The sequence below is a fragment of the Colias philodice genome, chromosome 27, assembly GCF_061535455.1.
Source record: "Colias philodice isolate Cphi_HAF_F1 chromosome 27, ilColPhil1 Martin Lab GWU primary, whole genome shotgun sequence".
In the NCBI taxonomy this organism is placed as follows: Eukaryota; Metazoa; Arthropoda; class Insecta; order Lepidoptera; family Pieridae; genus Colias; species Colias philodice.
In genome coordinates this window covers 2179771-2193640 of record NC_143112.1, presented here as the reverse complement: position 1 = coordinate 2193640, position 13870 = coordinate 2179771, and the positions used below count along the sequence as shown (strand labels likewise).

At 31.8% G+C, this 13870-nt stretch overlaps 1 protein-coding gene across 1 annotated transcript; it reads right to left on the bottom strand.

Annotated features, from left to right (window-relative positions):
• Positions 1-733: 733 nt before the first annotated feature.
• LOC149476523 (cytochrome P450 4C1-like) lies at positions 734-6947 on the bottom strand. Its single transcript, XM_089711638.1, has 8 exons — positions 6907-6947; positions 6369-6496; positions 4524-4712; positions 3684-3881; positions 2658-2898; positions 2192-2346; positions 1721-1906; positions 734-1353 (listed from the first exon to the last, which is right to left on the bottom strand). The coding sequence occupies exons 1-8, from the start codon at positions 6945-6947 to the stop codon at positions 1184-1186; spliced, it is 1308 nt and encodes a 435-aa protein (XP_089567764.1). The 3' UTR covers positions 734-1183.
• Positions 6948-13870: the final 6923 nt, after the last annotated feature.

Genomic DNA, 13870 nt, shown 5'->3' with positions numbered 1-13870 from the left:
TCATAATATTAGTATAGATTTAATGCACCAAGAATTAATGTGTTCGTAAGAAATAATGAACATCATCATCATTAACAGCCTATGTTTGTCCACTGCTGGACATAGGCCTCAGTCATGGCACGCCATTGAGCCCGGTCATTCGCTCGTTGACGCCAGTTATGCCCAGCAACCCTGCGGATGTCGTCACTCCACCTTGTAGCATAATAATGAACGGCCCATGAGAAATAAATTGATTTAAATTACGTGCTGTTATATGTGTTTGTATATAATTTCTCTTTTACTGTGAGATTGTTAACTCTCCTTGTTTGAAATTACTTTTGAATTAAGTATAAATTTGGTAAGGATATGAATTGATGATGACGTCATAAAAGGTAGTGAAAGATAAAGATAATTATAAATTACTAGCTTTCCGCCGGCCGCGGCGGCTCCGCCCGCGGTTTCAAAGAAAAACTCGCATTGTTCCCGTTCCCTTGGAATTTCCGGGATAAAACCTATCCTATATTACTCGTGGATAATGTAGCTTTCGAATGGTGAAAGAATTTTTAAAATCGGTCCAGTAGTTTATGAGCCTATTCATTACAATCAAACAAACAAAGTTTTCGTCTTTATAATATTAGTGTAGATATATTTGATATCTACTTTTACTTTTTTCTTGGAACGAAAAGAAAACTATTACAGGTATAAATGAAAGGACAACATACTTTTCGAATAATTTATTTTTTGTATGGTACAAAAAGCAAATTAACAAAATTAAGGAATTAATATTTTATTCCTGATATCCCTATTCCATATTTACAATACAATTTTATAAACTTATAAAATAATAAATAACAATTTGTCTAAACACCATCTGTTAGAAAATAAACATACTACACAGATAGGTAGTATCGATGGAAACAGATTATTTGATTTAAAATATCTTTCAATATTTAAACAATAAACATCAGGAGACACAGCCCTCCACATTTTTTAAATAAAAAGTCATAGCTCAAAGCTTGCTTATTTTACATTTTCTAGAAATGTTCACTTTAAGACAACACAGTTAAAAAGTATTAAATAGTCTATTAGCAAATTTATCAGCAAGTAGTAAAACTAGTCCTTACAGTCTTAAATATTACAACCAAGCTCCCCATTTCAAGACTACTTATTTTAATATTGACTAGATAATAATAAACCAACTCCGTTATAAAGATTTCTTCTCAAAAGCTATTTTACTATCCACTGCTGTAATTGTTATGTCATAGTTTAGCTTAATCTGTGGTATCGGACCATTTTCTGCGTCTGGTTTTACTCTGTACGTTTTGAGTAGCACTGACAAGACGGTTTTTACTGACATCATGGCGAAGGCAAAACCTGTAATGTTAAAGACATAATTAAAATTAATTGTTGTAATTTTCAATGCGTCTTCTTGCTTCTATCTTAAATAACTTCAGAAGATGGACTACTAAGTTAATTAATTAATTCATTACTCGAAAGACTTTTTTTGTTTACCTACTAGATTTATTTAACATTTATTATTAGTAGATTATCCACTAAATAAATACTGACTGACAATTTTTAACTACTGATCAAATATTTAATGGTTTGGTGTTAGTGGTATTAATGTCATTAGATGAAGTATATTTAAGCAGATAAAAAATATTCTTTCATTATTAGCAAATCCGTAATACTCTTACGTTATGTATTTGTAATCTATCTATCATTTTTACAGGATACTCACCAGGACAATTTCTAGATCCTGACAAGAATGGTATGAAACATCCCGGTGGAACTCGACTGTACCGTTCTGGCAGGAACCGGTCTGGATCGAAACAGTCTGCGTCTGGTCCCCAATGCTTTTTGTTCCGGTGAAGGCCCCAGAGGGAGACCAGAATACTCGCGTCTTCTGGTATAACTATGCCATCAGCTGTAACAGAAATATTAAGAGTCTGACCATTAATAATATAGGAAAATAATAAATAACATTGATCGTGAAATTCGTTTTTTATTTATAATACTCAAATTAAAATATTTATTCAAATAGACCTGTTATTATCACCGATACGGAAAACAGTTTCATCAAAGTATTAATATAACTGTCAACTGAAAAATAACAAGCTTTAACGAGCATAACATTATATCTTAGTCTAAGAAATAAGAGAAATTAGAAAAATTACAAGACCAGTATTTAAGGTAAAAAATAAAGACTTACAAAAAGTAGTTTGTCGTTTAGTTTTTCGTATAACAAATGGCGCAGGTGGATAGAGCCTTAGAGCCTCGTTGATAACGCGTTCCAAATATTTCAGTTTGGAAAGATCCTCCCTTGTTTTTGGTAACATGTCTTGTTCATGAAACTCGGTGTGTAATCTGGCAAATTAAAATATGACTTAAATTATATTCTAACATTGACCAAATAAATTTTTTACAGCGTCTTTTTTGGTACGAGTGGAGTGTCACAAACACATTCGCGCACAAAAGAATTGCCCTAGTTATTTTTTCAATTTTTCCTTTTTTTTCTACCTAATCTACGAGCTATGAAAGTAGGTTTATCTGTTAAAAATAATACTGAACAAGAGGAAAGACTCATCAATATAAATAATGTTATTTAGGAACTAACGCAGCGATTAAACATCGTTATAAGATAATAAATACAACGTAGAAGAAACCATTTAACTCACTCTTCATAAACTTTCTCCTGCGCCACAGGATACTTAGCCAACAGTATCAAAACAAACTCAAGCACGTTCGAACAAGTGTCTGTAGCAGCTGATACCAAGGTTATCACTTCTTCTCTAAGTTCCACTTCATTGTATTCCACGTCTCGTCTAGAAAACGCGACGAAAAGATCGAAAATCGATAGTTTATTCTGTATTAATGTGTCTTCGTTCACATCTAATACTTCACTTGTCTTCTTATTTACTACCTGTAAGAATAGTGTGACTCAAACTTTGGTTGATAATAGTAACAAAGATATACTTATTCTTTAAAATGTTTAGAACGTTTACTTTGGAACAAAAGTTGGATGAAGAAAAAAACATAATTGCAAAAATATTTAAGAAGCAAAAAGTTCGATCTTCATAGCAGATCTGTTGAATAATAAGTCTCTAGTAGAAGGCTACAATATGATAAATTATTACTTATTCTTTTACATAACATAACATGAAAATACTTTATTGCACAAGAAAATTCACAATAAACATACAACAAATATTTTTTAGATACAATTTGGAGGCCTTATCGCTTGGATTTCATCCAGGTTTTTTCCTCCTTCTTTTAGTGAAATTTTAAAATTTTTATTAGCACCATTAGTAAGTAGATTATACAGGGTGTCCCACTGTTGGTATACGAAGCTCAAAGGCGGTTATAGTTTTGCATACGCTGAGTACGTAAAAAATATAGATAGAATAGAATTCTTAAAACTCTATGTGTACACCCATAACAAGCAACCCGTCTAGCTTTTCTACCAGCACGTGAGCTATCGTTTAAGACTATGTTTTCATAGACAAAATGCTCACATTAGCGAAGCGGTATAGGCCGGCTGCGCGAATCTAGAGAAGAAAACATGGATTTACAGGAAAAATTAAAAAAAAAATTTTTGATGTAATTTTGTTGTTTAAGTATTTTTACGTGATCAGTGTATGCAAAACTACAAGTCCCTTCGCGCTTAGTATACCAATAGTGGGACACCTTGTATGTGTAAATGCTTGCCTTATCTAGTATGGAAAAAACTATTTTTCTTAAACTATCAACTTTTTTGTGATTTGGATGAAAGCGAAACAGAAAATCTGGTGTCTGCCAAAATTGGAATATCCTCTTAGTTATATAATCTTTTAGCTGTGACATTGAATTTAGGACTATTTCTTTATCTTCCGATAAGAATTGTTTGTCTCCGATTCCAGCTTCTGTAAATCATTACAAATAATAATAATAATAATTCATTCATTTATTCAAGTAACCAGGACTCATTTTATTAGTAACAATTAATAACTTAAAAATTATGTTAGTAAAAATACAATTTATTATGACTGCTAGAAATGCACTCCACCGCTACAAAGCTATCAATGAAGCAGACAGTTTGAAGCAGTGGTTTACATACCAGCAGTCGAGCCGACTCGCTATACAGCGCATGATTACATTGGGGCTGTCCCGCAAATGTAGGTATATGTTTATTAATCAATTCAGAAATATAATTGCAAACGAAATATTATATATTCTGATGATCACTAAAACCATGCTTATTTATAAGATTACAGTGACCACGGTAGCATGCAAATACCTACATAATATATGTAATTATGTGAACATAGTAATTCAAGAATTATAGCTCAAAATATAATAATTTGTATATCACATTTTAGAGAATACTAATATTAGGGAGATCGAGGGAACGTTTCTACCTAAGTTTTCACCCCTAATATTGTGAAGACGAACCGTTTGCAATATATCCAAATAATCTGCAAGCAAACTGAAACAACTGAACCAATTTTGAAAATTCTTTCTAATTGTTCCCTAATTGAGCTTACTCAAGACAATAAGTAACTTACCTACAGTCACGTCAAAATTATAAGAGTTCAAATAAGGCCATATTTTGACGGGAGTTTTGCTCGAAACAATCGGTGCGATCTCATCAACCAACTTCTGGCTCCGATTCAAAAATATGCTAAAGAAATTAGCAACAAATTTGGGATGTAGCGCCGACACCATAACTTTCCGACGAGGTTTCCATATTGGCACTGTAATAATAAGTTCAATTATTATATTGTACATTTAATAACACTAAATATCATCCTTTAATTTTATAAATGCGAAAGTTTGTATGTATGAATGTTTGTTACTCTTTCACGCAAATACTACTGAACCGATTAACTTGTGATTGTAACAAGAAGTGATTGTATCATCTCTGATAAAAAATGTAGAGTAAGGAATTTGCTATTTTTAGAAAGCTTATTTAGTAATCGTTCATTTAAATACAGTTCGTTTTTTTTCAGTTTAGAACATAAAAGTAATTGAGGTGGAACGGAATATGTGCGATTTTTTTTGTACTTGAGTGACAACCATACATAATGCAGAAATTACACACACAATGTAATCTTAATATATTTTACACCATTCAATAATTATCGTGTTAATAAGGAACGCATAGCTTCTATTGCTAGAGACTACAATAACATGTTTCAAAGATCAATTACTATAATTAACGTAACAATATATTCTGAGGACACAGGGCCGGCTTTAAGAGTTCAAGGCCTTAGAGTTGCATATTTTATATATAATTTCTTATAGTATATAATTTTAGTTATCTTGAATGTAAATTAAATATAAACATGTATAACTAAGATATTGCAAGTCTTATGAATACATGCAGAAAAAATTTGTACAGATCTTGCAGATAGAAGAGATTTTGTGAAATGTTTTTTTTTTGCACGCCTCATAAGCGAAGCGTTGAGGTGGGTACTACTGTCACTTCGCGCAAAACATCTGATTTTTCAAACTTAAAATGTCTATATGTATCATACATTGCACTTGTAAGATAATACATACACACACATATTAAGAAAAAACACTATTTTTAACATTCATGATATTTTTGATGTCATTTTTGTTATTTAAACTAGTTAAAAAACAGTTTAAAAAAGTTCTGTCTTGGACGTCCGTGTGTCTGTATGTGTGGAGGATTTTCTTGTTAACACGATAACGACCGAAATACTTTACTAATCGAGTCTTTTTTTTTTCTCTTGCGCTTGAGTATGCTCAGGAATAGAAAGAACCCTTTCATTTTTCAGGGTCTGATTCGATATGGTTTAATTGTTATAAAATAAACAAAAATAATTATTAATAAATAATTATTAAAAAAAATTATGAGGCGTGCACATTTGGATTTTCCAAATTATTTAACATTATTCTGATTGTTATTCGAAATAAACATAATTTCCATATTTTATGCAATATAATGAAGGTATATTCTGTAACCCGTGAAATGATATTCACAAAAAGAAAGAACTATGTGATGTAATTTAGAAAAGATTACTACGATTATATTATTATTTTATGTACCTAAGTATGGTTATGAATTGAACATTATAAAATGCCAGTGATTACTCTCGTTAGGTACACGCTAAGGTACTTATGGAAATAAAAATTACAATGTATACTTTGGACAACAAATATCATCTCTACAATAAACTATGTTACGGTCAAAGACAGAAAACGTTCATTCGACATGTTTTTAAATGAACTATTTTTAACAAAAAAACAGTCGCCTTGAAAAAGTAATTTTGAGCAAAGACTTCGACTTGACTTTATTTTTGCTGTTGAAGGCGGATATTTATTGTTATTATTATTTTATATTTTTGACTAGTATCGATTTAAATAAATAAAAAATAGTTTACCTGGTGCAAATAACGAGCCGTTCCCAGTTAATGTGCGAAGTACTTTAATCATGTCATCCTTTTCTAAATGATGTTTAAGTAACGCCTCAGCTTTTACTGGATCTGTGCAAACTGAAAAAGAAATTTTACTAAAAGCTCACGTAACTATAATTACACTATGTAAAATAAATAAATTAAATTAATAACAAAAAAAGACGTGTGGCACTCGGGGACTGCCGCGGTAAAGCTATTGCATAGCATCCCTTCAAGCCACACCTCCGTGTCCGTCGGAGTGGGCAGCGTGAGGTTTTACGGAATTTCTGGATTCGGTCCCCGCGCTCAAGGCCCGCGATAAAAGCTATGCAATAGCTTAAAAGCTAATAAACTTAATAAATCTCGTTAGTCTCGGTAATGAAACATTAATAAAAACGTTTTAATCAAACGAAAAAAAAATATAGGTACATTAGGAAAATACATATGAAAGAAGTCGCGGGCACAGCTAGTACTACAGCTACTAGTTATTATTCTGTGGTACTACTTAATATCAGAAACCACAGACCATGTAAACCGTCTAACACTAGTTGATCCGACGACCTTCATGTTACGGTGCATTTACATCAAACGAACATAGAGCTAGAGCATACTTTCGTGATCTTTTAGTGAAAACAAAAACTCGTATTCAGTGTTGATCAGTATTAGATTAGAACATTGCATAGAATCTTTTCGAACTCACTAAAAACAAACGAAATAATGCTGAAAGAAAACGAACATAGAGCTAGATCATTCTTTCGTGGTCTTTTAGTGTAAACGAAAACTCGTATTCAGTGTGGTTCAGTATTAGAACATTGCATACAATCTTATCGAACGCACTAATAACAACGAAAGAATGCTCTATGTCTGTTTACACTAAAAAGAATTTGACATGGGGCTAGAATGAGCATTTGCTTGTTTGATGGAAATGCACCGATATAGAAATAAATATTCCGTTACCATGACAACCATCCAGGTACTATCATTAGCTACGAACGTCATTTGTTAATCACTAGTATTTTTATCCACGAGGAAAAAAATCGAAGCATAAAATGACATGACACTCAATTATGCTGTTCTTGACTTAATAATGGCTCATATTTATATAATTAATATTATTAAGGGCTGATTTTTCAATCCTTGGTTAAAACTTATTCGTCGAATAATGTATACAACTACCATTTTAAAAACGTATTGTAATTGCCCGTATTTGACAGTTTACGTGACATTTTAATATTATCGTGTTATACTTTATAGGACGGATAAGTTTTAACCAAGCATTGAAGCGCGACTATTATTATAATAGATAACATGCAATTATAATAAGAATGAGAACAATTAAATATTCCTCAGTATATTATTATAAAACTATGACGTAGATGCAAACATATTTTCTATTTTTTTACGGTTTTGTCGTAACTTTTTTATTTATTTATAGAAAGTAAAATCTCCAAAGTTTATCTAGGTATTTACATGGTTTACAAGTGATTGTTCCTAATTAGATAGTTATTTTTTGTGTATACGTACTATAAAAGCCAAAAATTTATATTTATAAAAAAGTACTACTTAATCCTATCCTTCTTCTTCCTATTAATATAATGCTAAAGATTGTGAGATGTGTATGTGTATGTATGTTTTTACTCTTTCATGCTAATGAACCGATTACAATGAAATTTAGCACATATATAGAGGGTAACTTGAATTAACACATAGTTTAGGTTTTCTCCCGGAAATCCCACGGGAACGGGAACTATGCGGGTTTTTCTTTGAAAACGCGGGCGAAGCCGCGGGCGGTAATAAATAATTTAACCCTAGTGAAGCCGGGGCTTATAAATAGATAAAAGCAGAAGAAACTCTTTCTGTCTGTCTCTATTTTTCACGGCTTAAAGACATAGGGCGTTTGTCCACTACAAGGAATTTTACGGTCCGGCATTCCGATTTTTTACGGTCCGGTATGGCACGCCATTAATCTATATACTAGCTTGTGCACTATACGTAATTTTACTGTCCGACATTTTACTTTTCCCTATTCCGGATGGTTTTTTGTGTCTACGAGTCGCTGTAGGTATAATTGTTTTCGAATGCCCACTTGCTTGGATTTTACTGTTATTACTGCATATGCCAATTGAAAGCAAGCTCTTGTTTTACTTTCTTTTAGTTGGCAATGAGATTTGAGAAGTCGCTATTGTTATTTTATATACATTGACCAAGCATTGACCTATAATTATTATCTAAGTAAGTGTTGGTAAGTTAAAGTTCAAGTGGGAATAGCTTTAGCTCCTCGTCACCGATTAAAATAAATAAGTGAAACACGCATTTTAAATCTCTTACAGAACTTTACTTTTTATTATAACGAAGTAATATAATATTTCACCTTCTATATTTTTACTCGTTTCTTGTAAAATGCAAAAACAATCATTTATGATAGCATTATACCGCCATACTTCCTTGAACTGTACCGCACTGATCCGAGTAAAGACGGACAGGTGCACAAGCAATTCATCGGTTTTTTCATGCCACACCGGACCGTAAAAAATCGGAATGCCGGACAGTAAAATTCCTTGTAGTGCACAAGCGCCCTTAGGGCGTCTACGAGTCGCTGTAGGTATAATTGTTTTCGAATGCCCACTTGCTTGGATTTTACTCTTTTTACAGCATATGCCAATTGAAAGCAAGCTCTTGTTTTACTTCCTTTTAGCTGGCAATGTGATTTGAAAAGTCGGTATTGTTATTTTTATATACATTGACCTATAATTATTACCTAAGTACCTAAGTGTTGGTAAGTTAAAGTTCAAGTGGGAATAGCTTTAGCTCCTCGTCACCGATTAAAATAAATAAGTGAAATACGCATTTTAAATCTCTTACGGAACTTTACTTTTTATAGAATAATATATCTTACGAAGTAATAAAATATTTCATCTTCTATATTTTTTACTCGTTTCTTGTAAAATGCAAAAAAATATGATAGCATTCTACCGTCAAACTTCCTTGAACTGTACCGCACTGATCCGAGTAAAGACGGACAGGTGCACAAGCCAATTCATCGGATTTTTCATGCCAAACCGGACCGTAAAAAATCGGAATGCCGGACAGTAAAATTCCTTGTAGTGCACAAGCGCCCAGTACGTTTAATCCCGGAAACGGGAAATACGCGAGTTTTCCTTTAAGAACGCGGGCGACGCCGCGTGCGGAGCTTGTGTATTCCGTGCCTTAACCCAGAAGCATATAAGGCTCCAACCACACTATGTAAATAACTCAAATGCAATGACTGTGTCATTTCGTCTGTCCAATTAAGCGTGAAACTCATAACGTGGAATAATCTTCGTTGTAGTAGGTCAAATGTTTCCATATTACAAACGTAGGTACTAATATTCTAAAGTGAGATGTTCTTTACATGTGTTTTAAGATGTATGGCTAGTGTATGTGTATGATTTTAATAATTTACTTTAATCATCACGCTTTTATAAAGACAATAGTCACAATATGTGTACATGCAGAATTGTTAAATTATTATGATTTATTGATGTAAAACCGAAACATTATGAAAAGGGCATTCGTTATAATGGCCTAAATTAGCTGCGATTTATTTAAAACACATAAAAATATGCAAATTGTTCTTAAGGGACGTTTGGTAAAAGTAAATTCTCGGCATAAAACATTTCTGCTAGTATAATATTATATTTAGATCAAAAGAGCGAATGTTCATTCTAACCCCACTTTCTCAAATTATTTTAATGTAAACAGGCGTAGAGCATTCTTTCGTTGTTCATAATGCGTTCGAAAAGCTTCTATGCAATGATCTAATACTGAACAACACTGAATACGAGTTTTCGTTTACACTAAAAGATCACGAAGGAATGCTCTTGCTTTAGCTCTATGTTCGTTTGCTCTAAATGCACCGTTAGAGTCGAAAAATAATGTTAAATTGCAAGCAGGTGTTATAGATCACAATTTGGCCACAGATTACTATATCACGAGAGATATATATATATATATATAATCTTTTTTTTAAGCAGGCGATGGATGATTCGTTTTTTGTTAATAAAGGGATTACACTTACAAAAAAATACAAATGGTCCTTGCCACATTTTTGTCAAACCACCTTTTTCAGAACACTCTTTGCTCATTTCCATCATCATATTCATTATGTCTGGAATAAATATTATATTTTTTTAGAATTGTGTTTCATGTCCCATAGAATGATAAATAAATAAATTATATTCATATATATTTAAAAAAATCTATACTATTACAATAAATATTTTTCGCCTATAACTGAAAAATTATAACAACAACAAAACCGTAAATACAACAAAAATTTAATCATTTGAAAATAATGAACTATAACTTTTAAAACTAAATTCTTTCCGATTGTCGTAAATAATAAAAAGTATCTGAAAAAATACTTTTTAATAATAAAAAGTATCTGTAAAAAGTAACTGTTACAGGTTTCGAATCCCTTTAACACATTCTTTTATTTTTTTTTATTTTTCGACATATTTATGCAAATTCAATTTCATTTATAAACATAATATACCCTTATATCAATAGAACGTATAACTTTTCTCCCAAAAAAAATTTAAAAAACTTACACCCTGGATCACCAAACAAGTATCTCGCATCGCCAAAAAACGGTAGATTTTTCTTTGAAGTATACACGTTTAATGTCGCCATGTGCTGGTATAAAGGCTTCTTTAATAAATAAATAAATAATAATACTAAAACGCAATAAAATAACCACAGATGCATTTTAAATTGACTATAATTAGACCCTTTTCCTTGCGAATGCTGTCTAACATTGAATAAAATATAAACAGTGTCTTATATATCAGCCTAGCTACATAGACTAGCTATATCTACACAGAATAAAAAGGCCAAGTTAAATAATTATAAAACACACCGTACATAGACCAATTTCTAGTCATATAATAAAATCATAGGAAAGTCAAAACTGTCCATTCAATATTTTTTTAAGGATCTACAATCTTTATCGAAGCCAAAAATGTAGTTTTTAGATTTTTTTATTGTTTTTTTGTCCGGGCTAAACTCAAATTCAAAAATTCTGCAGGGGTTTACTTGAAATTTTACAATAATATTACTAACAGGTCGGGGCAACATAATATACCTAGTCATTTATAGCATCACGCTAAGACCAATAGGAGCGGAGCAATGCGTACTATTTTTCTTGCAATCCTCTACCTAAGTAAAATTAATATTTTTTTTTATTAAAAATTACTTTTATTTAAAATTAATTTCCAAAATATATCGCTCTTTTACCATGGAATATAATATACTCTAATACTTTTACTATGGTGACAAAGTCTTGCTCTAACGCAAAATAAACATCTATATTTTATATTCTATGTGCATTCGTACATACCTGAGCGAGCGACGTTGCGCGAATAGTTTATAGAGCAAATTCAAGGATTACAGGAATTTCTCGTTTATTGAACTATTTTTATATTAACAAATACTAAGACTTTTATTAAATAAAACTTGGATGGGATATATAATCATGGCATACGCCAGGTTTTTGGTTTCAATTAGGTAGGTATATAATTAATATTTTTGTATTTAGAGCGCAAAAATCTATGCAAGTTATGTTCATCAGACAAATGTTTGACCCGGATGGGAATCGAACCCACGACCTCTGGTTTGGAAGGCAGGGCCACTACCAACCAAGCCAACCGGTCCGTCGATAAAGTTTCATGCGTTTCGGCTGTCAGCACCGACGGTCAGCATATAAACCATAACCAGCATTTTTTGTTTTTTAGAGTTACTTAAAGAAAAAAATATTAATTGAACAGCAAAATATCTTTCGATATCGAAGGTCGTATCGTGTAATTAAGTTTGGAAAGCGAAATTGGAGCAAACGCCTTGTACAGAAAACTGGGACAAATTAAATTGTTTAATTAATTTGTCCGTCTCTGAAAACAAACGTGTTCTTTTGTTGTACGTAATTATAAATTCATAATTAGTAAGATGTACTTACGGATATTTTTCCCTCGTCTGATTAAATTATTAGGAAGGAACATCTAAGCGAGTTTCCGGGAATATTTTGAAAAGATAATTAATCTGGGTCTAATTCACAATAAAATAATCTAAAATATAAAATTCACGGTGTTTTTTGCTTAACCTTTTTCTCATGGAACGTAATATCGGATAGGTCTGAGAATCGGTCAACATCTATTTTTCATACCCCTAAGTGATAAGAATAAGGCAGAACAACGTTTGCCGGGACAGCAAGTAATTTATAAATCGTATTTACTCTCTCAATTAAAATATAAATAATAGTTAGATAGGTTTTTTTATGTAAGCACCATTTATTCAAAAGTTAAATAAATGAATAATTATTAACAACATGGTGACGAAAGACGCGAGTTCGAATCCCGCCACGAGATCGATTTTTCTATTCTTTAAAAAAAATATAATTATCAATATACCAACATTTTATACAACCGAAGTCAGGGCGTTTGACTAGTACAGCAAATGCAGTAATCTAACAAGTATTACGTATACAGAATTAATATAAACCATCACACAGTATGTCGCTACAAGCAAGCTTTGAGTCCCTTTGATATTTACACCGAGGGCCAGGGACGAATCGGCTTTGTGTTTTAAAGGCCCCGGGCCCTACGGTTTAATTATTAAAGTTAATCTTAAGAATACAATTATTAAAATTAAACTAAACGTCTTTGAAAGCGCTTTTGATTCATATTACACAGTAATTTAATGTGTTTAGGAAATCAGTTTCAACGGCGAAGAATAGCCATGAAACTCTGAGGTCAAATAAATTGACAAATTTTAGAGAGATATTAAATAGTAATAATAATAATAGTAACTAACAGTTTAAAGCTATAATTTTTTTGGCAGCTTTTAATCGTCACTTCCTTATTTTGTCTCTACGCGTACTTTATTACCTAGTTATAATGTAAACAGTGGAGTTGTTACACTTTTAAGAGGTTATTCTTCAAAATGTGTCAGTAAAGAGATTTAAGATACAAATATATAACAAAAAACATTGAAGGACAGTTATTGTATAAAAAATTCAACATATAACGATTAACGTGTAAACTGCAACTAGGTACAAACATATCAAAAATCTCTCTTAAAATTGGGGCCCCTAAAATCCTGAGCCCTGTATACTTCGACATCTATTTTAGTTTCAGCGACGTCCCAATATTAACATGACATTAATACCTTTAAGATTTACGTACATCTAAGTGATTGGAAAACATTTTCAAAGCGAAGCATACATTGCTTTTAAAGTTTACATCAGATTTAGATTTTGTGCTAAATATTCATATAAAGCAAGCGATGTAAATCAATCTCATAGTTTAAAAGATGTGGGATTTATAGTTGAACAGAAATTTAAATTTCGTCTTCATTCGGAATTTAATAAAATCGCGATGAAAAATAATTTTAGAATTTAATATCGCATTCTAAATACGCTTTTATAAGCTTCATCTGTATGTTTGTATGTAACCGGTAAC